The sequence below is a fragment of the Carcharodon carcharias genome, chromosome 14 (genome assembly GCF_017639515.1).
Source record: "Carcharodon carcharias isolate sCarCar2 chromosome 14, sCarCar2.pri, whole genome shotgun sequence".
NCBI classification, from domain to species: Eukaryota; Metazoa; Chordata; class Chondrichthyes; order Lamniformes; family Lamnidae; genus Carcharodon; species Carcharodon carcharias.
The window spans coordinates 106,092,631-106,119,823 of record NC_054480.1 but is presented as its reverse complement, the minus strand read 5'-3'; the positions used below and the strand labels follow the sequence as shown (position 1 = coordinate 106,119,823).

Genomic DNA, 27,193 nt, shown 5'->3' with positions numbered 1-27,193 from the left:
GAGAAGGCTACTATCAACTGAGCCACATAAACAACAGTAAGCAGCATGAAAAAGGTCAATTTGCAAAATAATATAAAATTGCTAGAGAACATAACAATATAATGACAACAGTAGGGCAAGGGTACATAGGACCAAACCAGCAGAAAGCGAGTTTTAGACTGAGATCAGAAAGTCCTTGTTCACGCACAGTGTTACATGAAATGGACTCCTGGATAGATTAATGGGTTTGGAAAATTTGAAATCATATAAGAAACAACTGGTTACTAAGACTGTAGTTTTAACTGAGACTGTGGAGTAGCCCCCAGATGCACTGTCTTGGAACTCAGAAGTTACAGGCCATTATGCAGATATAATACAAAGATTTATTGAGCAAAAGATAAATGGGAGAGAGTGAAAGGGGCAAGATAGGAAGAGAGGCGATAGATAGCTCGGAGATAGGCAGACGATCTCTCCCTGTCCCTCGGTATCAAAGAAAACTGTGTGTGTGTGTTTCTAATGCGAGAAGCCCGAATTATATTCCGTGACATTGATGCTCGATTTTCTAACTGTGTTGTAAACATAGCATACACAAAAGTGCAATGAAAGACTGTTACAGACAGTTAGGAGATATGTATCACCATGTATTTCATTCTACTCTATGGGCAGAATTTTGCCCTTGGTGGGTGAGTGGGCCCCACCGGCTCGACAGTGGGTGGGCAGCCGAACTCTGCCGCCAAAACAGGGCCTGCCGCCATTTTGAGTGGGCAGGCCAATTAAGGCCTGCCCAGCGGCTGCCCGACAGGAAGTGCTATGTCACACAAGATGGGACATGTCAATAAGAAACACACGAACTTTATGAAACTTTTTAAAAACGGACATGAAACCTCATCCCGCCAGTGGATGAGATTTCATGCATTATCAGAAGCCTGCTGGGGCTCCTGGCCTGCCCGCCAGCCTTAAGGTTGGATGGGCAGGGTCTTTAACAATCTTAATTATCCTGTCAATGGCCTTAATTGGCTATTGACAGGTCGGTGGGTGGACAGCTCATTTTGCTGTCTGCCCACCTTCTTGAAAATTTAAAGGGACCGGGATGATGTCGGGGGGTTCCTCCCGACGTCATCCCGTGTCATTTTCCTGTCGGCAAGTGGGCCCCGCCCCCATATCGCCGACAGGAAAATCCTGGCCTATGTTACCTAAATTCTATTGCAACTTCCAGTTATTCTTCCAAAGTTTAATAGGACAAAATGTTGCAAGGGTTGCTGAAACTATGGCCTAGGTTTTCTGGCTGTAATGCCAACAATAATCCATTTCACACAGATGAATTACTACTGGAGTTAGGAAAATCTAGCTCTTCATGTTTGTTTTGTTTGTTTGTATTGTACTCTTCTGCATTGAAAGTGTAGAAGTAAAACTTGGAAAGTTCATTATTTGCTAACTTTTATTATCAGCCAGGTGACCTATTCTATTATGCTGAACATTATACGTGGTGCAATTTAGATCTATATGTAATCACTGAGGTGCCAGCATTGCAAGGTATACAGGTTATCAAAGAGTTTGAAAATCAGGCAGCAGAAGGAAAGAGCTTGAGACTGTTATGGTTTCATTTGAATGACCAAACTGATTAGCTGATCATTCCTATTGTATAGATTAAACATACTCTGTCATTTCTTTCAGGAGTTATAGACAAAGGAAAAAATGCAAATAAGTATTAGCAAAGTGGATTTCTTTACATTGCTCGGGTCCTTTGTAATGTAAACAAATGAAAATTGTGGCTCCTTGGCACATTTCTGTACTTCCTCCCAAGGTTAAGTTACAGCATCATTCACATACAATATCTAAACAATGGAATCAAAAACTGATAGCAATATCCCAATCCAATATTCCTATTTAGCCAATTTCTGGAATTTGAGGGGGAAAGGTGAGGGAGAGAAAAAGGGGCAGAAAAGAGGAAAAGGCACAGGAAAAATATAGTAGGTAGACAAATATGAAGAGAGAGAGATGGGTATAGGGGTTTGTGTGTGTATGGATTAAAACTCTTGGTAATGCTTGTACTATAATTTCATGCTATGCTGCGTAACAGTGTAAGCGAGGCTGCTCAATCAAGTGCTGCTTTCTATATGTCACTGCTTGTGAACACATCACTGAACTAAAAATTATTTTTAATGTTCAATATAGGCTTCCTTAATTGCCAACAAAATGTTAAAAATTCACCAGAGAAATTAAAGCTGCCCATGCAGGGATCAAGAGGGAAAACAATGAAAGACTCCTCGATGTAGAAAGAAAATTGCTGGAGTGTTTAAGGAGCACAGCAGGACTCCCATCTCTACCAGAATTAAACAGGAGGGATAGGAGGTTTCAGTTTGTTCTAGAAAAATGTGCACAGAACACCAAGAGAAAGAGACAATGCAAGAAACATACAGCAGGTCCATCAGTACATAGAAAAGACAAGTTAACATGTCACACAATTCTGACAAAGGACATAAACTTGAAAATAGTCTTTTTCCTTTGTAGGTGCTGCTGGACCTGCTGTGTATTCCCAACAACTTTTGTTCAGGTAATAGCATTGCAATTTTTTTGTTTTCTCTTCATACACTCATTTTCTAATGTAAACAGAAACTGTTCATTGAGGAGGAATAAACTGCCTTACTGTAAACTTGAGCAATTTTACTCTAAGGCTCCTGAAGAAGGTGCATTAAGACCACATAGAAGACTGATTCTTTAAAAAGACACTCTGTAATAAGATGGTATTCTGCAAATGAAAATCATTTTCATAATCAGAGCTTACGCCTATGGTCTGTTGTAGACAGTGGGATTTGTCCAGTAACATTCACCTATTGGATGGCCTGCTGGAGCAACAGTCTCCCTCATTCTTTGAAAGATTTCCATTTGCTGTCATATTTCCTGAAGGATTGTCCTTTTAATAATTGAATTCCCTGCAAGATCTACATGAATTTTCCCCATTCTGCTGTACACCAGGCCTCTAACCTAACTCTTTAGTTCCTTATTTGGAGAAGGCACAAATATGATCGCAAAGTTACTTTGCAACAGTGGAAGGGCACAAGATGAGGAATGTCATATTTTCCACATTCAGAGAGGAATTATTTCAACAGTAGGACAGAAAGTAATGGAGGGATGCAGAAGAACAATAACTTCAGGCCAGCTTGAAGCCAAGCAACACAAATGCAATTACCATTCTAATTAATTAAATCGAGACAGTGAGTAACTCTTTCGAGTACAAACACGTTCTGAATAGGAACAGATGGAAACGTGTTTGTACTCGAAAGAGTTACAAACACGTTTCCATCTGTTTCAGATGAAGTTACATTGTTTCATAGTTTGCCATTGTGAGATTTGAACTCTTGATCTTGGGGTTACAAACCCAGTACCATAACCACTTGGCTATTTAGGCCAAGCCAAGACAGTGAGTATGTGCACTGCTCCAGCTTGCCTTATAGATGGTCTCCTTGATCTTCTGCAGGTGGTCACAGAAATGGCCAGAGCAGGTAGAATGAATTTTAACTTTTCCTGGTGGATCAAACTCTGTAGTACAAGGAGATGCACTCACTAAAATTGTTAACTTCAGGTTCTTGAAATTACTCCCAAAGGAAATAAAGAACTGCTAAACCAGCAGTACTTATTAACTTTTCATCAAGGGTAACAATTTCAATCAATGAGATTTAACATGAATTTTAGTATTAAAAAGAAACTGCAGTCTAAGCTATGTGTCTTGTACTCATCAGGACAAATCACAAGATTACCAACAGTAAAGTAGACGCTAATTGGGAGAGTTGCCGTGGCAATGCCTCTACCAGAATCCACTTGCCAACCAATCAGCGCACTCTTCTCACGCAGTATAAATTGTTGTTCCTTTTACTGTTGATAATCTTGTGACCTGTCCAGGTGAGTGCAAGGCAAGAAGCTGAGACAGCATGTCTTCTTTTTCAGCAATACTCAGGTTTTGTATTACCAAACAACTATTTATCTGAATTTTGTTAGTGTGGCACACACTGTAGGTGGAGTATCATTTTCAAACTCCATCCATATCATAGAAAATCCATATATATTATTTTGATATGTATTTGAGCTCTCAAAGAATGATAATGTGTGACAGACTGCGGTGAATCATCTGAAGTACTGTAATTTGTGGTATGCAAACAGTACTCAAACAGGCAAAAAAAAGGATTTACTGATTCCCAAACTGCATTTACAAATCGATCCTGTGTTATTTGTTCGAAGTGATAATTAATCATTTTGGTTTAGAAATCATAACCTAGGTCATTCAAGTACACAACTACATGCACTTAACTAGGTTTGCCCATCATAAAACATCATTGTCAACATTTCTCTGATGCCAATAGTTCCACAGCAATTTTGATTAAGGTATTCAAATAAGAGAGAAAGCAAGGCTCCCAACAGAGGTGAAAAAAAGTATACAGGACATGCTGTATACAAAATCCTGCTGGAATTTCTTTAAAGGAAGGAGGAGTAAGCATGTTTTCCTGCCATGCTACAAACCTTCACAGCCACAGTTATTCACTCTCAAAGATTTTGTTGGATCTAGTTCACACTGTATTTCATGCTGTCTTACCCATTTAATTTCCATTGTAGATTTCCTATTTTATTGCTTCCATTAAACTGGCCACTTTGATACAGTGGCACACATTTAACATTGCAAGTGACAAAGCTGCCTATAGCACTATCAGTATATGTGGCCAAAACAAAGAATTTGTCAATTCCAGGAGCCATAAATCATACAACCATGACATTAGGCAATAATTCAATCAATATGCAATTCTCAGTGATGTAACTGTGCAAACCTGCAACAAACCATCAACATCAGAGCATAGGTAATCAGAAACACAATTGCAAACAAATGAGGAGAAAATGTAAAAAGCAATTACAGTGCAGTTTGTATAACTTGGAAACATCTATCCAAATAGATAACAACAATAGCAACATCATTTTATTCAGGTTCTTATTACTTCCTCAGGACCAGTAATGAACACTGCTCAATAAAACAATACTGCCACATTCAACTAATTTGACCGAAATCAGAAACTATATGAAAATACCTATTAGAGACAGCAAGCACAATTAATTTTTTTCTGAAAACATTGGCCTAGAATTTATGACAGTAATAACAGTGAACCTGTCAGCATGCATCATGAATGCTCCTCCAAAACTGAGAGCAACTTCTGCACCCTGCACATACGCAGTTAAACACAGAAATCCAAAAGTTATTCTTGTTGATTCTATACTTGGCCCATGGGTGCATTGTTGAAGTCCACCAGGCTACAACCAAGTAGAAATCACTAAACTGACAAAAACTTGCCCTTTTATGCTATTAAGTCTTGCTGCCAAAGCCCTTGAAAAAGTTACACCTTGTTGAATGAGGTGCAACTGGGTTTAATAGCATACTAAGCTCAAACTTACTGATGAACAGCCTTCCTGTCCCTGAAAAACTAAGTTTACTTTTGTGGAATGTCAAGCGTCTCCATAGTGAAAAAAAATCACAGTTCTAAACTTTTTTTAAAAAAATTGGTATTTCAGCTCTATCTTAACCCCACGCGTATGTCCTAATCATTTATTTTAGTTTCTGTAAACTTTTAAATTAAGAATGGCAACTTCAGTGCACTTTCCTTCCTGATTTATCACTGAAGAATACTTCAATGCTACTGATTGTTTACCCTGCTTGAAGACATCACTGTAGCTGGACGCTTGGAGATCCCCTCAATTTGGTGCCAAATCTAAAATTGTGTCAGAAAGGGGAAACCAACAAGACAGAGATTGCTAGGTTTTTGGTGCACAGCATTCTTCAAGGTCAGCAGCGGGAGAGACAAAGGAGAGAGGTTAGAGACAAGAGAGACAGAGAGAGAGAGAGACGAGACGAGAAGAGAGAGACACAGACAGAGAGAGATACACAAGAGAGACACAGACAGAGACACAGACAGAGAGAGAGACACACAAGAGAGACACAGACAGAGAGAGAGAGACACAAGAGAGAGAGACACAAGAGAGAGAGGGACACAAGAGAGAGGGACACAAGAGAGAGAGGGACACAGACAGAGAGAGAGAGAGAGAACATGCAATGCTAATACTATATTCAGGCCACAATGCTCCATTATCATTTCATTGTGACCTAGCTTTTGACTGTAATATTAAGTTTTTTAAAATCATGAAGGATCCTTGAAATTTAGAAACAAAAACACAAACTGCTAGAAAAACTCAGCAGGTCTGACAGCATCTGTGGAGAGAAAGACAGAGTTAACGTTTTGAGTCCGTATGACTCTTCTTCAGAAATAAAGAGAAGTAGACCTCCATCACCCCGTATACCTCAACCCCTTCCCATGGCACCATCCCATGCAATCGCAAAAGTGCAACACCTGCCCCTTTACTTCCCCCCTCCTTACCGTCAAAGGGCCCAAACACTCCTTTCAAGTGAAGCAGCACTTCACTTGCACTTCCCTCAATTTAGTCTATTGCATTCGCTGCTCCCAATGCGGTCTCCTCTACATTAGAGAGACCAAACGTAGTCTGGGTGACCGCTTTGTGGAACACCTTCGGTCTGTCCGCAAGCATGACCCAGACCTCCCTGTCGCTTACCATTTCAACACAACAACCTGCTTCTCATGCCCACATGTCCATCCTTGGCCTGCTGCAATGTTCCAGTGAAACTCAACGCAAACCGGAGGAACAGCGATTAGGCACTTTACAGCCTTCCGGACTCAACATGGAGTTCAACAACTTCAGATCATGAACTCTCTCCTCCATCCTCACCCCTTTTTGATCTTTTTTTCAAATATTTATTTTTTAATTATATATATATATATATATATACTTTTTTCCCACCTATTTCTATTATTATTTTTTCAATTTATTTCTGTTCATGGTTTTATCCCCACCTTTTAGCCTATTTTGATCTTTTCTCCCACACCATCCCCTCCCCTCACCCCACCCCCACTAGGGCCCTCTGTCACTTGCTCATCCTGCTTTCTACTCTTAATGTCACCATTAGCACCTCCTATAGACGGTATCACCACCATCAATGCCCCTTTGACCTTTTGTTTACGATATCTTTTACAATCTTTCCTTTGCCTCCATCTATCACTGGCCTTCTATCCAGCTTCACCTGTCCCATCCCCCTTAAACAGTATATATTTCACCACATTTCTACTTCTCTTTAGCTCTGAAAAAGAGTCATACGGACTCGAAACGTTAACTCTGTCTTTCTCTCCACAGACGCTGTCAGACCTGCTGAGTTTTTCCAACAATATTTGTTGTTGTTTCAGGTTTCCAGCATCCGCAGTATTTTGCTTTTATCTTGAAATTTAGATGTTCATTTGTGGTCTAAAATTCTCATTACTTTCTGTCTCTTATCTACCCTGCCAAAGTTAATCCATGAAATATGGGAAACTTTAATGTACCCTGTAAATATTAACTTTAGGTTTAGCTGGTGCAACAGGCAATATAAGGATATGAAGCCACCAGCCCACATTGCAGTCATCATTAAAAAAAATCTATCCACTAGATCACCAGGCTGAAGGTTTAACATAGCCCAAATTGCTGCCACCCACTCATCCCATCCAACATTCACCACTCACCTGGACAGGTGGTGCCACATTATAGGATCTATGGGATGAATTGCAGAAATAAAAGCAAAATTCTGCAGATGCTGGAGATCAGGAATAAAAACAAAGCACTGGAAAAACTCAGCAGGTCTGGCAGCATATGTGGAGATAGAAAGAGAATTAATGTTTAGTGTTCAACATGACTGAAGAAGAAAAAGTCATATTGGACTCAAAATGCTAACTGTTTCTCTCTCTCTCCACGGATGCTGCCATGAATTGCAGAAAGTTTACTTCATCAAGCTGCTGTTTATTGCCATTTCTAGTTATTCTGAGAAGATGGTGGTGGGCTTTCTTTTAGACAACTGACTGGCTTGAAACACTTCAGAGAATAATTAGTCCAGTGCTTTTCCCTTCCTCTCTGGAGGATGGATGTCTGCTGGTAGGTTAGGAGAATTTGGGGTTGCATTGTCACATTCAGCAACACTACAATAAAGCAATCTTAACAGATCTTCTTCTGTCTGTCTTTTTCAACAATAGCCACAATTTATATTTATATAGTGCCTCAACATAATAAAATGACCAAAGGCATTTGACTGGAGCATTACAAAATATCATATGACAAGGAGCCACATAAGGAGATGTTAAGGTGGAGAATTGAAAACTTTCTCAAAGAGATAGGTTTTAAGGTGTGTCTTAGAGGAGGAGAGCAAGGTAGAGAGGCGGAGATGTTTAGGGAGGGAACTCCAGAGTCTAGAGCCAGGCAGCTGAAGGCACAGCAACCAGTGGTAGAGTAATTAAAATCAAAGATGCTCAAGAGGCCAGAAATAGAGGAACGCAGATATCTCAGAGGGTTGTGGTGTTGGAGAAGATTAAAGAGATAGGGAGAGACAAGGCCATGGAGGAACTTGAAACATTTGAAAGTTTTAAATCAAACAGCTGCTTAACCGGGAGCCAATGTAGGTCAGTGAGCACAGGGGTGATAAGTGAAGGGGACCTGATGAGAGTTATGACTTAGACCATCTGGTCCCTTGGAGGACAATGGGCAGCAAGACTCCACCACTGGCCCCTGTCGACCCCAATTTCCAGGTGGTGTCCTGCTCTTGAAGATTCTCCTGAAGTGTACTTCTCCAGGCCTGTTTTTATCCATCTGGTGGTGCACATTCTACTGCCACTCTGGTGGGCCTTATGCCCAGGAAGCGAAATACGTATCTAGCCAGCCTCAATCCTCTCGCCGTTATGATGTCCCCCAGTTCTCCAAAGCACTTCTTCGTTGGTGACGTTTTCTCTCCATGTGATGCCCAGGATCTTATGTAGACAATGCTCGTGAAAGACATCCAACCTACATGACACCTTTGTTGTTCTCTTCCAAGCCTCGCTGGCATAGATTGCAGTTGGTACTACAATGGACATTTACAGACATAGATTCTTGGCTTTGTTGATGGTGTTGAATACCAGATTGTGTGGAGCCGCTGGAAAAGCAATACTGCTTTGCCAATTCATGTGTGGACATCGATCTCTACATCGCTCTCCCTGGAGGTGTTGCTTCCTAGGTAGGGAGAGTAGTCGATGTCCTTGATGGATGGCAATGGGAGAGCCTTGTGGTCATCCAGCCATCACTGTATTGACCTTCTTGTAGCTGATGGGTAAACCAACCTTGGTGCTGCTACTCTCAAGACTCTCAAGGTCATGTCTTTACTGCATGTGATTCTTTGGCCAGCAAGGTAATGTCTTCTGTGAAATCCAGGGCCATCACCCAATGGTGTTGCCACGGGGTGCCAAAAGCTGCACCGAACACCACCTTCATGATGAAATCAATAACCAAGAGGAAAAGGAATGGGGAGAGTAAGCAACCTTGCCGTACTCCTGTGATGATATTGAAGGAATCCGTGCTGGTCTTGATACAGGAGTCGTGGTATAAAGCTTTGGAGAGGTTAATATACTGCACTACGATGCCATATTTTCTTGCAATGTACCAGAGTGACTGCCGATGGATGCTATCAAAAGTCTTCTTCACAGAATCTTTACAGTGCAGGAGGCCATTCAGCCCATCAAGTCTACACTTGCACTCTGAAAGAGCATTACGCCTAGCCCCACTCCCGTCTTATCTCCATAACATTGCACACTCTCTCTTTTCAAATAGCAATCCAATTCTCTTTTGAAATCAATGATAACAAGTGGCACCTGATACTCTAGGCTCTGCTCTATGATGTTCCTGAGCATAAAAATCTGCTCAATGCATGATCTGCCAACCCAGAAACTGGCCTGTTCTTCGCAAAAGATTCAGTCTACTTCTACTTTCAATCTGTTGAGCAGCACTGTGCTGAAGACCTTGCCAAATACTGACAGCAGTGTTATGCCACTCCAGTTGTTGCAGTCACTGAGGTTCCCTTTTATTTTTGCACCTTGATGATTGCTCCTCAATCTCCAGTCATCTGGGAAGTTTTTCTTGATTCAGATCTTGTTGATCAGGTCCATGAGCTCTGTTGTGATGGTGTTCATGCCATGTTTCAATAGCTCTGCTGGTATTTTGTGATCCCAGGTGCCCCTTGTTGTTCTTCAGGCTCTTGATGGCTTTTTGGACGTCTAATCTGGCGATTTCTCTCAGTTTGACACTCAGTTGTTAAGGAGTAGTGCTATCGTCAAATTCTAATGTGGAACTGGGGTTGGGCTGGGCATGGGTCTCCCAAAAGTGTTCCAGTCACCTTGCCTCCTGCTCCTCATCCATCAATAGCGTCCTGCCATCCTTGCCCTTGATTAGCACAGTGGTGCTGCTTCTTGTACCAGTCAGTTCCCGTGTGATCCTGTACAGTGTCTTTGGATTCATTCTGATTTGCTCCTTGTGCGGTGTCTTGGAGTCATTCCAATTTGCTGCTTCTTGTGCCCCCTTGCCTTTTAACTATCCATCCTCATTTGTCTCTCCTGCAGTTGTTCTTCAGAGCTTTATCATCTTCTCTACTTCTCATCACATTCTCATCTTTGTTCAATGTTCCTTTCCTTATCAGTGATCTCGATGCTAAGCTCGATGGCAACCTGCAAGGGCTGAACAGTAGGATCAGGGCCCCGTGGGTCAGCAAGCATGTGCAACAGAAATGACGAGTGTCTGCTGGCCTTTTGCAACAGTATTGGGCTCAGGATTGGGAATACCTTCTTCAAACACAAAGACATCCACAAAAAGACATGGAGATCTCCAGATGGTAACATCCTGAACGCGATTGACTATATATGCATCAGCAGATGGAGCCTACAAGCTGTCTAGACATGTCGAGGTGTTGATGTAGGATCTGATCACCACCTTATGCTAGGCAAGATCACCTGAAGCTGAAGGCGGCAACAACCACAAAGTCACAAAAGCATTTTGCAACAGAAAAACTGGAGGACAAGGGAATGCCAGACAGTTTCCAGTTGGTCCTCTCCAACAGATTCAAAGTACTAATGAAGTCGGGCAACATTGAGGATCAGTGGGGAAACTTCAAAAGAGGGATTAAAGAGAGTGCAGAAGTCACCAACAGGCAGAGGACGGGAACTAACAAAAAACAATGCATCACTGATCCAAAGTGGAAGTTGGCGAAGAGCAAGAGGGATCAAAAGAACATTGTGAGTTCTGACATAGGCAGCAAAGCTTTAGATAACCTCAAGTTTACAGACAGTAGAACACAGGTGGTCAGCCAGGACAGCACTGGAATAGTCAAGTCTAGAGGTAACAAAGGCATGGATGAAGGTTTCAACTGATAAGCTGAGGTAGTGTGGAAGTCAGGTGACATTACAAAAGTGGAAATAGGCTTATTGGTACAGTGTACATGTAACCAAAAGCTCATCATGGGGTCAACAATGATATCAAGGTTGCAAACAGTCTGGTACAGCATCAGACAGTTGTCAGGCAGAGGGATGGAGTGAGTGGCAAGGACCAAAGACAATAGTTTCAGTCTCCCCAATATTTGGTTGGGGGAAATTTCTGCTCGTCCAGTATAGAGAATTGAACAAGCATTCAGATGCTCAAATATAATTTATACTGTGCCTTTCACATTATGAGCATGTCCCAAAGTGCTTCACAGCAAAAAAAGTACTTTTGAAATAACAGAAAATGCTGGAAAAACTTAGCAGGTCTGCCAGCATCTGTGGAGAGAGAAACAGAGTTAATGTTTTGAGTCCATATGACTGTTCTTCAGGGCTGAGTACTTTTGTACTCAGTACTTTTGTAGTTTGTAAAGTACCTTTGAAACGTATTCACAGTTGTCATCTAGGGAAATACAGCAGTCAATTTGCACACAGAAAAGTCCCACAAACAGGTGATGAGATGAATGTTCTACACTTATCAAATATAATACAATTTCCAGCCAAGTAATGTAATTTCATATAGAAAGTCCTAGAGGAAATGAAAAAAAAATTCTGACAGATGAGGAGCAGCAAGAAATAATTTGTTTTTTTCATAATTAGACGCAGCTCTGATAGAATGATGGCGTTGGTTAAAAATAGAAAAAAGAAATGATATATACAATGTTTTTCATCCTCTTTTAAGGAGTGGCATATAGCTTGCTTTGAACAGGAAAGAGACAAACATAATCCTAAAACAAAAGTCACAACATTTTTTTTAAAAAAAGCCTTAAATACTACAAAGAAAGAAACATTTACAAGATAATCAGCATTGGATCCTGAAGGTCAAGTACGGAGTGAAACATATGCAAACTGCTGAAAAGGAAGGATTTATTTATTTTATGTGGCTGGTAATTTCACTGCTCACGGCATGAGCAATTCACATGTACGAATTATTACTTCAACAGTAAAATGAATGCACACTTCAGATTTTAAATTATTCCATGGCTGGGAATATCAAATGGAATACTGCATACAAGAGCATATGTTTTAAGCATTCTTACACGCTTTTGAAAGATGGTCAAAACTCTCTCACACCCTACATGATTACTAAATTACAGGACCTTTCACACCACTGAGAGAACCTTCATATATTTTTGCAGAACGTTAAGAGAACTATGGGTGATGCCCTGGGAGAGAGTCACCACAAAGCAGTATCCCTCAATAAGATCAGGACAAAGGGTGAGGAAAGATCAAGTAAACTTACATACCTGTCTGCATAGACATCTTAGCCCTTGTATATTAGCATACTCAAATTCAGATGGTCTGGGAAGCACCATAAATCCTGAGAATTAAAAGGTTACTAGGAGCAGCTCCTAAAAGAGAACCTAATGGCCTGGGAATGATCCCTGACCAAGGAAATGTAAATCGAATTTCTTGTAACAAGCACACATTCCTCTATGTTAATTGTATCGTACTGCTAGACACTGAGTAGAAGCATGTGAGCAGGATGAATCAGGGAAGTGACAGAACGATATACCTTATAGTAAACATATCCTAGTCAGTGGAATAGAGAGCACTGCAAAAGGCCACAAATCAACACTTGCGGCAACTGGACAAGTCTTTCATTTCTGGTCTAATATTCTCGACAAAGGAAAGCACCCATAGACTCCAAGTAATTAAACTGAAGAAATACTTCACAAGACCTTTGAATTTGGTTCAAGCTTATTCTGAAAATCAATACAGTCAACAATATTTCATAGCTCTGAATGTTTGAAAGTCAGGCAACTCCATGGAAAATACAGAACCCAAAGCAGGGATGGTGCACAATGGAATGCAAATGAACCCTCAAGGAAAAGTATTATTTTTAAAAAACTGAATTACAGTCTCCTTGGAGATACCATTATTTGGCTAACCTAAAATATGTCAAGCCATACTTTTGATCAATATGATTTTATGACTCTAAGCCCCGTTGATCTCTCCTGTCAGATTTGTTATACACTTCAATATTAAATATTAAGTGAAGTTATAGATTTGAAGCACATGAGGATTTTTCCCCCTACTTCCCTTTTAAGAGGTACCTTCAGACAACATTACATTCTAGGTAATAGGACATAGCCAAATAAGGAACAGGACACTCCAGTTTTCATTTCGAGGATAATGCACCTCCCATACACACACCAAACACACCTAATGGAACCTAAACATATGCATATATGCCAAAATAAATTACAAATTATTCACAGGATTTGTTATACCGAAAATCACTCTATTAAGGAGCTACATCAAATTGGAGGTAGCTCAGGAAATTTCCATTTGTCACAATGGTGACCAGATGAACTCTATTCAGAACAACTGGGTTTATCTACAGAAACATTCAAAGTAGCACAAAAGATTGCAGAAACTTAATTTGTACTGGGTGTAATTTCAGAAAAGAATGATGAGAACAGGTAAAACTTATAGTTGTATTTGTATGAAACTGCTTATCCAATACAGCAAAAAGCGTATTGGTAAAACAGATGAACTCAGCTAACACTAATTTCTCCTCCAAATAACTCTACCATTAAAAAATAAGGGCCTGGAGTTATTAGGCCATGCTGTTCATTTCAGCCCAATTCACATAAAATCAGCCAAACCAGTGCAAAAAGATTGCAGAACTTCAAGCCCAAATTACACCCAGTGCAAATTGGGCATCTGCTATCCTTTGCGCTACTTTGAAAGAAAAAAAAATCACGCTAGAAGCAGGCCTTGCCCACAAAACCAGCCAAACCCCCCGAATGAATTAATCATTATTGTGAGTTTTCACTAATTGTGTCCATTTGCGGGCCTTGGAGGAATCTCAAGTCAAACTGGCTCTTTTGGATGAAAAGACACTTGGGCGTATTAAGGCTTTTAATTTACTAAGAAACTGACAACTGTACACTGCTATAACTAGAAAATGGTTCTGTATAGGTTGCTTAAAGTCAAATATTTAAAATCAGGCTGTGCACAGGTAATAGTCTAGACACGGATCAAAAATGCTTTTTACGATAAACCCATTTTCAGCTGTATTAATCAAAACAAAGTTAATACATCAAAGAATATAAAAGTAAAATATTTTTTAAGAAAACAATTAATTCTAAAAGGCTGCCTGATTGCACTGCTTTGTGATAGATTTTATGTTTGGTGATATGCAAATGCCTGAGTGAAAACTAGAGGATAAAAACCACTGCTCAAAACTAGTTGAATTTGCACCTGGATCACCAATTGTGTCTAAAGTAGAAACTCTTCCCCTGGTATATTTCAATAAAGTTTTCACAGCTGCTCTACAGGATTGTAATTTTATTAGCTGCTTTTTAAGTGAACTGTAAGTTCTTCAAGCAACACTAATAATGATGTTTGGTTGATTCTGTTCAAGCATTGTGCTTTGATCACATTACTTAGATTTATTCTTTTAAAGTCCCAAGCATTCCTTATTCTCAATAAAATCTATTTCTTACCCTCAACTGAAAGCCCTGAATCTTGATGAGATATGTTTCCCATGGATAGCTGCAACCAGATGCATGTCAGAGTGGCTATTCTTCAGCATGAATCTACACAGTAACTGTTGACTGTGGTGCTCATCTGTTGCAGAAATGTCCACCAGGCCTAGTCCTGTTCTCACTTGAAGCCCATGCCATGTATGTTTTAATTGGTGATACTGGATAGTGAATAGGAAAACTTGACAGAAATGGTTTTCCTTTCCCTTTCCTGGGGCAATTAAGGTCCCGTCATTACCCCAACTGAGAGTAGCTAAATCCCCATAAACAAGGATGGAACCTGGGACATTCCTGCTTCATATAATTGAACATCACGTTGCATTTAATTAATCAGCATTAGGGAGAGCAAATAAATCTACTTCCATTCTCAAGACAACGTGTCAATATTACCAAAAATACCTCATTGTTTTCCAATGGAAATCTTAATTTATCTGCCACATTGGCTACAACTGGCCTAAAATATACCAACATCTATCAAAAGTAGAAAGCTAATAACAAAATATGTAAATACTAACAGCCCAGGACTTTTTGTCTTAAAATATAAATAGGTCAAACTTTCTAAGATGAATTAATGGAGATAACCTAACTTGTGCATAATAATTACCTATTTGTGTTTTGATATTGCAGATAAGACAACATTTAATTATATCTTCAGTATATTTTAAATGCAACACGTCCAAACATTACATCAAAAAAGGAGAAAGATGACTGACCATCCAGTGACAAAAATTAACGCATGCCATCCAATCATCCAACTTGTTCACTATTTCATGTATTTTTTATGAATCTTTGCTTTGAAATTGAGACATATAAAATAATAAAGCTGTGTGCCCATTCAATTAAGGCAATAATCATTAAGTAATTACTCATTTAAATGCCACCCTATTGAATGGTGTTTCAAATTAAATTGGATTTATAACACAAGCAGTAAACTCCATTTTTTGAAGCAAAATGATTTAAACCTCATAGGGACATGAGATTTGTAAAAAAAAAAAGATACAGGGTAAATAAACTGCATTAGAGGATAGTCAAGCAAGACCTTACTATGGCCTTACTTTTGTCAACTCTTAAGAAAGTACACACAAACTCCCAAAAACCCCATTGGATCCCAAAGCAAAGATCCATAAAGAACAGGATAAAATTTCAGAAAATTCTCCAAGTCCAGGAGGATGAACTACATTAAAGCCAAATTTTGAGAGAAATCATTACTAACTCACCACATGTCAGACACAACTAAGAAATATTTCAGACAATGATAGCTTAAAAAATATTCTTTTATTTTGAATAAGTCTACAAATTGGCCCAGGCACAAGGAAACAAAGTGGACCTATGAGAAAAAAATTCCTGGCATGCACAGTGAAGCAGCAGGAAGGTTCAATAACTCCTTTGAGGAAATATTTCAAATATGAAAGTTCTGAATGTCAGGCAAAAAAAAGCCACTGAGGTTTGAATGCCATCTTTTTTAATTCTTAACATGGTAAAATGATTACAAAACGAAGGGCAATGCCATTAAGTTGCAACCCATTGCAAATATTCAATTTCTATGCATTAAAAAAAATCCAAACAAGAAATTTTTGCTAAAATCAAATCCCTACAATCAAGTGGTTAATGAAGCTTATGACTGTGAATTTACCTTCGCAGTGCTCTTAAAATCTATTCAAGGTCCAAAATTGAAACTAAGTCTTAAATAATAACTAACCCACAATCTTAAACAAGGGCAAGGTTAAAAAGTTGTCAATCCTTCAGTACTTTGGAGAAGGGGGTGCGGTGTTGCTGTAGTTGTTGGTAGTATTGTTCAGGTTACATTTTTAACAAATAGTCTCAAGATAGAACAGTGAAGTTTGAAAATCCAGATAGGCTGCATACTTATAACATGGAAGTCAACTCTCATCTGCTCTATTAAATAAAGAGAAACCATGCCGAATTCAAAACGTTAACTCTAGTTTCTCTCTCCACAGATGCTGCCAGCCCAGCTGAACTTTTCCAGCACTGTTATAATTCTGCGTATCACAGTCTCAGCTAAAAATGACAAAGCGGTTCCCAGCATGACAGCTGTTACGTTGGCATGAGGGGTTACTTGCAGTACCAATACACAACAAATGGGTCATATACACCAACTGACAATCCCAACTTAAACCTGTTAGTTAAATCAGAAGTTAGGGCAAGATTCCTCCCCCACCCCCAGTATGTGTAAGAGAAAATTTTGAAAATCATTGCACTACTGTAACAGACTTTCTAAAGCAAAATCGACATGTAGGGGTCAGCACAGTTTATCACCACTGAGATGACAGCTGGCTCTCATCCTGTTCAGCACTACTCCTACACAGTTAATCATATGTTCCTGCAGGTCCCCAAGCAATTTAGAAAAATACTCTACCCCATCATCAAATTGCTTGAATAAAACTTTATTAGGCCTGTAAGTGCTTTTCTTCAAGATAAGAGTTTCATCTCTAGGATTGTAATGTGAGAAAAAGGACAGAGAGCAATGGAATACAAATCAGGGGTTTCTGGCATAGAACAGAGGGTAAAGCACACATAGCAATGCGTCTACAAATAAATACTCAAAATGAAAAATTTCTTTTAAATGAACAGCAACTAATGTTCAGTCCAGATTATACACTTGTTTGTAACATTGACAGCTAAAATTACAATCACAACTAATGTCACACCTTGTATAGAATCAGCAGTGGTCATTAGCGTTCCATTGAAAGTCGATACAAAAAGTTATACTTCACACTATATCTGGAATACTCTATAATATATGCATCAGCTCCAAAACATTCTACATTTGCAAATCTTTTCAATATAAGCAATACAAACCACCCCAAATGTACTTTGGTGACAATGAAAATCAAGACCAAGAATTCAACAGCAAAATGGGAAGTTAACTGCTGATAAGAACAGAATTCCTATGCCTTCTAGTAAGAAAAAAGAAAAGTGCAGCAGGTTAAATGCTTTCTTTTTGCACTCACACTAGTTAAATTCTCACTTTCCAAAACCAAGAGACTTTAGCTAAAGAGGCAGAGAATAGCTTCAAGATACTGCAAAGGAAACAAGTTGTGAGAAACAGTGAAGAATTAGAGAAGCAGAAACAAGCTAAAAAGCTGAAATGGAAACAGAAAATATGGGAAGTACTCAGTGGGACAGATAGTATCTGTGAAGAGAGAAATAATGTTAATGCTTCAGGTTGATGATCTTTCATAAGAACCGGAAACACGTTATGTATGTATTAATTTTTAAGCAAGTAGAGACAGATGTTGCAAGACAAAAGGAGATGTCAATAGAAACAAGAGATGGATGTAAGTGAGAACAACAGAATCATCAAAGCTAACATCCGAACAAATGGGGTTACGATGTGAAATTCTTGAACTCAGTGTCAAGTCTCAAAGGTTGTAAAGTGCCTGATTGAAGATAAGATGCTGTTCCTTGTGCTGACACTGAACTTCATTTGAACAGTGTAGGAGGTCAAGGACAGAGAAGTCAGGGTGGTGGAGAACTGAGATGACAGGCAAATGGAAATTTAATGCCATGCTTGTAAACTGAACAGAGGTGTTTCACAAAGCGATGACCCAGTCTGTGTTTGTAGAGGAGCCTGCATTGTGAATAGTCATGCAGTATACAGTACTAAATTGCAGCAAGTACAAGTAAAACACTATTTCACCTGGAATGAATGTTTGGGGTCTTAAGACAATGGGAATGGAGAAGATAAAAGGACAGATGTTGTATCTCCTGTGTTTGCATGGGAAGGAAATGGGGTTTGGGGTGATTAAGGGACAGACCAAGGTTCTGCAGAGGGAGCAACCCCTTTGGAATGCTGAAAGGCAAAGGGAAGGTGGGTTTGGCGGTAGCTGGAGCTGATGGAAATGGCGCAAATTGATCCGATAAATATGGAGGCTGGTGGGGTGAAAGGTGAGGACAAGGGGAGTCCTATCAGGTGGGATGGGAAGGGGTGACAGATGTGAGGGAAATAGAACACAACAGAAGAGGGCCCTGTCAACCACAGTGGAGGTGAATCCTTGGTGGAGAAAGAGGAAGACAAATCTGAAGCATTGGTATGGAAGGGGTCATCACCAGAACAGATATGATGGAGAATGAGAAACTGGGGAAATGGAATAGAGTCCTTACAGGAAGTGGGGCGGCAGAAAGTATAGTTATGGTACTGGAAAGTATCATTATGGTAGGTGCAGGAGTCCTTGGGCTTATAAAGAATATTGGTTGATAGCCTATCCCAAAAAAATGAAGACGGTAAAGTAGTAAAGGGAAGGGAAGGGAAGGGGAGAGTCAAAGATGGAAGCTGGCCTGTTTATTAGCTCACCAGAGTTAGGAAATAACAATTCCAAACTAAATGGAGGCTACAGCTTTCCAGACCTGGTAGCAATTCCATAGCTAGATCTCTGGGATAAGCCTAAGTGAGAGAGAACCTGCATTACTGGCCTTTCGATAATGAGAAGTACAGTAAGAAGGGAAGAGAGGGAGACTTTAGCTACTTTATTCTTAATACTTATAAAAATTTTGTCAACTGATTCACACTTCTGTCCCAAATTCCAGAATAAATCATAATAGCCCTTCCATAACAGTCACATTCATTTTTAAAGGGTTTCCCCACTACATTAACACTGCCATTAGGCTCTGTGAATAAATGGCAGAGTATTGAGAAAATTACAAGTCAGCACAGGATGCACAAGACTAGTCTGAAAGCAGACAACACATTCTTGTTCCTTTCTGATTAATGAAAATAGTACGTTAGATAGATTTCTTCCATAAAGTAAAATTTCAATACTGTATATGAGTAATTTGAGTCATGACATGGTGTAGCATGCTTGGAAGAAACGAGTGACTGGGTCTATTGTACACTAACTGCCTAGAGATTGATTGCTATGATTAGTCAACAACTCCGTTATCATCATACCATGCAACTACAGAATGGTAGAATGCAAACTAGATGGACTTTGAATTTTATTTGTCTAGCAATTTTGATATGTATCTGAGAGTCAGAGCAATCTGTATCAATTATTCGGTTATAGTTATAACTCTTAAATAGAATAACTGGAGCAAACAAGAGAATCAAATACTATTTAGTAAATGTTTTTCTTTATCTCTCTCTCCCATACAAAACCAATGGCCCCAAGAGAAGAAAAATGTCTGCATATCACTATTCCTAAAGAGAATATTAGCAGCCAATACGAATCTGTTTTCACTGCTTGAGAAAATGCAACGGTTACCAAATGACAGTATTTTCCCCTTTTCACATCTGGGTCGAACCAATATGCTAAAACTTAAGATAAAAGCAAGATACTGCGGATGCTGGACATCTGATACAAAAACAGAAAATGCTCGAAAAACTCAGTAGGCCTAACAGTATCTGTGGAGAAAAAAACAAGAGTTAATGTTTCGAATCCATGAGTGTCATACGGACTCAAAATATTAACTCTGTTTTTCTCTCCACAGATGCTGTTAGACCTGCTGAGTTTTACCAGCATTTTCTGTTTTTGTAACGAAAACTTAACTCAACCCTAAACTAAATAATGTATTGCCTACGATGCATTTCTAAAATGTAGTCTCCACTTTCTAGAAGATCAGACAACGTATAATCTTCCCATGAGTTAAGATCAAATCCCAGTTAATTTGTCTCAATTATAATACTCTCAATTATAATACTATCAAGAAACAGCAAGAGTCATCTGGATTGATACTTCCTAGAAACCCCTCAAAATATAATAAACAATCCTTAAACGGCTTGATTCTCCAGGCTAAATTGGTTAAAAAATGAAACAGAGTTTCAAGCATGCAAATCAGAATCTCCAGATATTGAAATAAATCCCATTTATATTCTAATTCATTTAACTTGTCTCTCCTTGTCATGTCCTTGGTTGCCCAAGCATTGCTAATCATGGCTCAAATATGCCACGTTATCACAATTGGGCAAGTGAAAGAAACAGGCCCCAAGAACTACCTCAGCTGGTACCGGGTTTGAACTCGCACCATTGGCATTAATAAGCACTAGCCTCCAATCAAAGGAGCTAACCAGCCCTAATATTTAACTTGCATAAGCTAAATAAGTCAATCAGCTGTTTGATTATCTACACAGAATATTGTGACAAGACAGCACTGGAACTGGACAGAATGGAAGAGTCAAGTAATTTACTCTTCAATCTTTATGAAGGGAAATAGATTTGTTCATCTGAGCATCTTATTTCTAAATTTGATTCTGCCCCAAGACCAATTTTTCATTAATCCCTCCAACAAAGACTTGTTTCATAATTGGCTAATCTTGAATCAGCCTTCTCCCACAGGCTAGAACTCCTCTGGAGCTAATAAAAGGCAAGTCTCATTTCATTCACCTAAGTAACTCATTTCTGAATTCCAATTTGAATGCTCAGGTTTGCTTTTGCCAAACATGAGCTAAAGCTTTGTGATAGATATGATCCATATGAGAGATGGTAACATATATGCTACATGCACATTTTAGCTAATTAATATTCATCGAAGAGCACAGCTCGTTTGCAGGAAACTTCCAAATATTGTGCTGCCATAAGATAATAGATTGCACCTATTTACATTCTGACTCTTAAGAAAGGATGTCAAGGTCTTGGAGACAATACAGGGATGATTTGTACTAGAACATTCAGTTATGTGGAGACACTAGAAAGGTTGCGATTTCGCTCCTTAGAGCGAAGGAGATTAAGAGAGATTCAATAAAGGTTCTCAAATTATGAACGGTTTTGATAGAGTAGGTAGCAGAAACTGTTTACACCAGAAGGAAAGTCAGTAAGCAAAGAACACAGATATAAGATGATGGTCAGCAAGAAAGCCAGGAGCGAAGACAATGGGTAGAAACATTTTTACTCAGCGGGTTGTTACAATCCAGAATACACTGCCTGAAAGGGTGGTGGAGGCGGATTTATTAGTAACTTTCAAAAGAAATTTGGCTAGATACTTAAAGAGGAAAATACTCGCAGGACCATGGGGAGAAAGCAGAGGAGTAGGACTAATCAATAGCTCTTTCAGAGAGCTAGCACAGGCCAAATGGCCTCCTTCTGTGCTGTATTATTCTATGATTCTATTGGTCTTACCCAAGTTGTTGACCGTTTTAAAATTTATATTGTGTACTTTAACATTAAAGATTTTAAATGGTCTAGCATCAATTTCCATATCATATCACAAAGCTTGAATTTTATTCAGGCAAAAGCGAAAGACTACAGATGCTGAAATCTGAAATACAAAAGAAATTGCTGGTAATACTTATTGGGTCTGGCAACATCAGTGGATATCCAGGGTTAATGTTTCAGATTGATGACCTTTTATCAGGACTGAAAAAAGTTGGTGTCGTAACAGGTTTTAAGGCCCCCTTTTACCTTGCACCATTGCCTCTTTTACCATTTAATCACTTCTGCCTTCCATCCCATCACAGACCTTTTTATTCTTTATTCTCAGACCCCATCCCTTTCTCTGCCTCTGTCTTTGCTTAAAGCCCATTCTAACATTTTACAGTTCTAAAGGAAGGTCACTGACCTGAAACATTAACTTTGTTTCTCTCATCACAGATGAGAAATATTGAATATTTCTTGAAATTCTTGTTTTTATTTGTAATTTACTTATTTGTCTCTCTCCCTTCTCCTTATCAGGATAGATTGTGATATTGGGCATTAGAAGAGTTACTAGTTGCTCTGCCTCGTAAAATCATCAAAATTTCATAGTGGAAATAGGCCATTTTACTCATCATGGCTGTGCTAGCTTCAGATCAGATTTACTTCAGTCACAATTTTCTCCCACACCATTAATATTTTTCCTCTTAAACTGTTTATTTTTTTCTTAAATGCCAAAATTGATTCAGCTTTAATACTTAATAGCTATTACAAACATATATTTTATAATGGGTTATCCAAAACTGATTACAGTTTTCCAACTGTGCCTAATCAGCATTTCTTGGGGATTTGTCATTATTCTGCAATGCCCTACAAATATAAATCTCGCTCTTCCTTTTTGTATATTTTTCACCTCCAGTCTTGCTTTTAAAGAGCTGCGTTAACTGCAATGTTAGATCTCTCATTTAGTTCTCAGTATCAATAAATTGAATTTTCATGATATTCTTCAAGCCACAGAGTCAGAGTTATACAGCATAGAAACAGGTCCTTCGGCTCCATCGTGTCCTTGCCGGCCATCAAGCACCTATCTATCCTAATCCCATTTTCCAGCACTTGGCCCGTAGTCCTGAATGCTCTGGCGTTTCAAGTGCTCATCTAAATACTTAAATGTTGTGAGGGTTCCTGCCTCTACCACACCAGACAGTGTGTTCCAGATTCCAACCACCCCCTGGGTAAAAAAATTTTCCTCAAAGCTCCTCTAAATCTCCTGCCCCTTACCTTAAATTTATGTCTTGCAGTTATTGACAGCTCTGTTAAGGGAAGAAGTACCTTCCTATCTACCCTATATTTGCCCCTTATAATTTTGTATACCTTTACCAAGTCCACCCTCAGCCTTCTCTAAGGAAAACAACCCTAGCCTATCCAGTCTCTCTTCATAGCTGAAACGCTCCAGCCCAGGCAACATCCTGGTGAATCTCCTCTGCACCCTCTCAAGTGCAATCACATCCTTCCTACAGTGTGGCCACCAGAACTGCACACAGTACTCCAGCCGTGGCCTAAGTAGCGTTTTATACAGCTCCAACATGACCTCCCTGCTCTTATATTCTATGCCTTGGCTAATAAAGACACGTACCCCATATGCCTTCTTAAACACCTTATCTACCTGTGCTGCTGCCTTCAGGGATCTATGGACATGTACACCAAGGTCCCTCTGATCCTCTGTACTTCCTGGGGTCCTACCATTCATTGTGTATTCCCTTGTCGTGTTAGTTCTCCCAAAATTCATCACCTCACACTTTTCAGGATGAAATTCCATTTGCCACTGCTCCGCCCATCTTACCAGCCCATCTATATCATCCTGTAACCTAAGGCTTTCCTCTTTACTATTTACGACACCACCAATTTTCATGTCATCTGTGAACTTACTGGTTATGTTTCAAAAACTTAATGGAACTCATTATACCTAGAACAGCTCTGAACTGGCAAATCCACACTCCCTGGCCTTCATATATTATTTGGTGACCTAAATCATTTGGGTTAGTTTGTATTTTATCACATTTATTTTAGTTATTTGCAGTTAGTTTCATATTAAAAAACAGACCCATTCATTAATCCAGCAAGTTAAATTCCTAAGTTTGGATAAATTATACAAGGTTAATAGCTTGCTGCGTGACGAACCACACCGTAAACTGAAGAATTCTGTGATTAATCTTGAAATAAGATTACATGCCTATTAACTTCCAGGTTTCAAAATCATAACTGTTTCACCTATTTTTGAATTCGGTACCAAGTAGCATGAGCTACAAAGTCACAGGGACACAGCGAATGCTGAGATTAAAAGCACAGGTAATCCTTAGGTTTTACCACCAAGTATGTGGCAACCTCCTTACCTTGTCCCACTATTCATATATTTGCAGATTAATCACACCAGAGGATTTCTGCAGGTAAACTGCCAGGTGGCAGACTTCTCCATTAACTACTCAAACTATTGCAGCTGGTGCCCTTTATTTTCCAGTGGAGTTGATTAATCTGAACAGTTACAATTAGAATTGGCATCATTTTCAGTGTTAATCTCCTGGAAATTGAGAGAATTTTTCTGGAGATTGTTTCAATATCCTGAGCAGGCTGATGATTTGCTTCAAAGCTGAGATAAACAGTCACTAGTTCAAACCCTGGGAATGTCCATTATTTATATCCACCACCATCAGTGGTGAGTGCTCCTCTTCCCTACAGCTAATGGATAGGCTATTGAGTGAAAGCAAAGCATTGTGGACACTGTTTACATTAATCCCTTACTGGTCGCTGAGGATAGATGGAGGACTTTTACTTCTCTAAATCAACAAGGTAGAACATTTATGGAGGAGAAACAATTGATAAACAATGAAAACAATCGGGGAACAAAACTGAAAATTGATTTGGGCATCTCATTCTGTCACCATGGAATATGTTTCAATAACTGTATGCCACAAAATGGCGGCAACTAACCCAAACAATTTAGAATTATAACCAGATTAAAAAATTTGCAGGCTCCTTACCTGAGTAGCCATTTTTCCATAATCAATCCAACGAAGTGTGGCAAAGTTAGTTGATTCTGCACAGTTGAATCCATGGTTGAATCCAGCATGATAGCCATAGGGAAAGGTGATCATGAACTCTCCAGCCTCCTGCGTAATCTGAGATGAAGAAAGCAGAAGCTAATAACCTCAATGCCAGTGCTTAAACTAAATGCGAATCGGCAATAGCAATTTCCAACACTGCTCAGTAGGACAGTCTCATCTATTTCTTCCATCAAATGGAGAGATAAATATAAAGAACTGTGAACTCTATTTCAGTTAACCTATCACCCAATTTGAAGTATAACTTACAAAACAAAATTCTCATTTTATCTCATTGTACAAAATTATGTTAGTAGGGCGAGGGGGGTGGCTGAGGAAGCTGATGATAAAATGGACTCTTGATGACATTAGATTGATGAGTTGAACAGCATCTTCTTGCTCCTATGATCTGTGCCTATTGGTATTCATCAACATCTGTACTAACAAAGCAGCAGGCTCCCAAACGACCCAAGAGTTGTATGAATACTAGACAGCACAGCATTAAAAATACATTTTTATTCAATAGTCTTCAAGCTGAACAAACAGCATCCACAACAGATTATTGCTATTTTAAAATTAATTTCTTCATAAAATCCAGTTTGCAAGCCAGCTAAAGGATGGGTCTCTGAAGGACAGTGCAATTCACAAGAAATACAATTAAAATTAGCAAGAACTACAAAGAAAAGTGGTGTCGGTGGCTAGGAGTTGGCTAGCAGGCATCTGCATGTGCAGAGCTGACAGTGACTGTGTAAACTACAGACATAAGGAGTTCTGAGCACATACCAGCCCTTCACTTCTTTGTGTAACATGTGCACAGAACCTTTGATACCATTCAATATAGTATTTCAGTGGTGTAAAATGAAAGAAAATAATGAGTGTATTTTCAACTTCAGCTTATTAAAATTAATTGTTGGGTGTTAATATTGTTAAACTTTGTTCTACACATATTCACCCCTCCCAGCCCACAGCAGTTATCATCACGTCCTATTGACTCTCTATATATAAATCACCACTTCCATATTATCAAAATATTTATTCACATAAGATATACGGCACAGAAAGAGGCCATATGGCACAAGTCCATACCAGTGTTCATGTTTTACTCAAGCCTCTTCCCATCTTTCCTCATCTAAATCTATCATTGTAATCCTCTATTCCCTTCTCCCTCAAACACCTGTCAATCCTTTCCTGATATGCATACCCATGCATTTCTGGTGCACACTCTCCCGAGCCTCAATATCCTTTTTAATAATACAGTGAGCAGAACTGCACACAGTAGACGGAGTGTGGTCTAACTTAGGGTCAGTTCAGTTTTTGTTGGAAGTGTAATTAAAGCAGTTGAGTGGAGAAACACTTAAAAATGGAGAAGGGTACAAGATTATGGGAATAGCCAGGGCAATGGATTTAGTTTTGAACTGCTCAAACATCTGGCACAGGATGCATGGTTTCCTTCTATGCTGTAATCTTTGGTAATTAACTACTTAAATTTTGAAACAGAAAGCCTGATGGGGAAGCACTCCAGTAAAATCACTGCGGATCCCAAGAATGATATTTCCACAAGCTCCAGATTTGGCTGCAAGAACTGTTGATCAATGTGTAATGTAACTATTCAATCCCTCTTAATTCCTAAACTTTAAACATGCAATCACGGCGCATCTTGAAGCACCAATTTTGTTCCCGTGCAACGCCGCTACATAATGAGAATCCAATTCTTGAGTGATAGTCCTTATCACCAATGGCACAGGTGTAAAAACAGGACCAGCTAATGAAGCCCACAATCTTTAAGGCTTAATGTTTGATGCACTTTCCACTCTGAGTCAGCTCTCTCCAACTTTGCTAGCTCCCAGATGCAGCCTTTTGTTAGCCACGCATACCCTTACTTATGGTATCAATATCAAAAGTTTTCAAGTTCTCCTATAAATCTGAGGTTAGGACAGCCCAACAACCTAGCAAGTTCTCAGAGATCTTTTGGAATACACCCAGCTTCCAGCTGATACTGATAACCAAAAGTTTATGTTTGAAAACATTTATTAGACTTGGCAACTTAGCTTCCACAAGTACTTTGATATCAGGAATTGTGTCTTCCCACTTGATATTTACAGTACAGCAGATGTGGAAAGAGCCTTCCAAATCTGAAG

At 39.3% G+C, this 27,193-nt stretch overlaps 1 protein-coding gene across 1 annotated transcript in view; it reads right to left on the bottom strand.

The window, feature by feature from the left end:
- LOC121286858 (lysine-specific demethylase 4B-like) overlaps positions 1-27,193 on the bottom strand; it is a 595,629-nt gene that overhangs the window by 73,675 nt on the left and 494,761 nt on the right. The window contains exon 9 of the mRNA XM_041204003.1: positions 24,996-25,133. Within this exon, the coding sequence (XP_041059937.1) occupies positions 24,996-25,133 (138 nt within the window). The remainder of the gene's footprint in view (positions 1-24,995; positions 25,134-27,193) is intronic.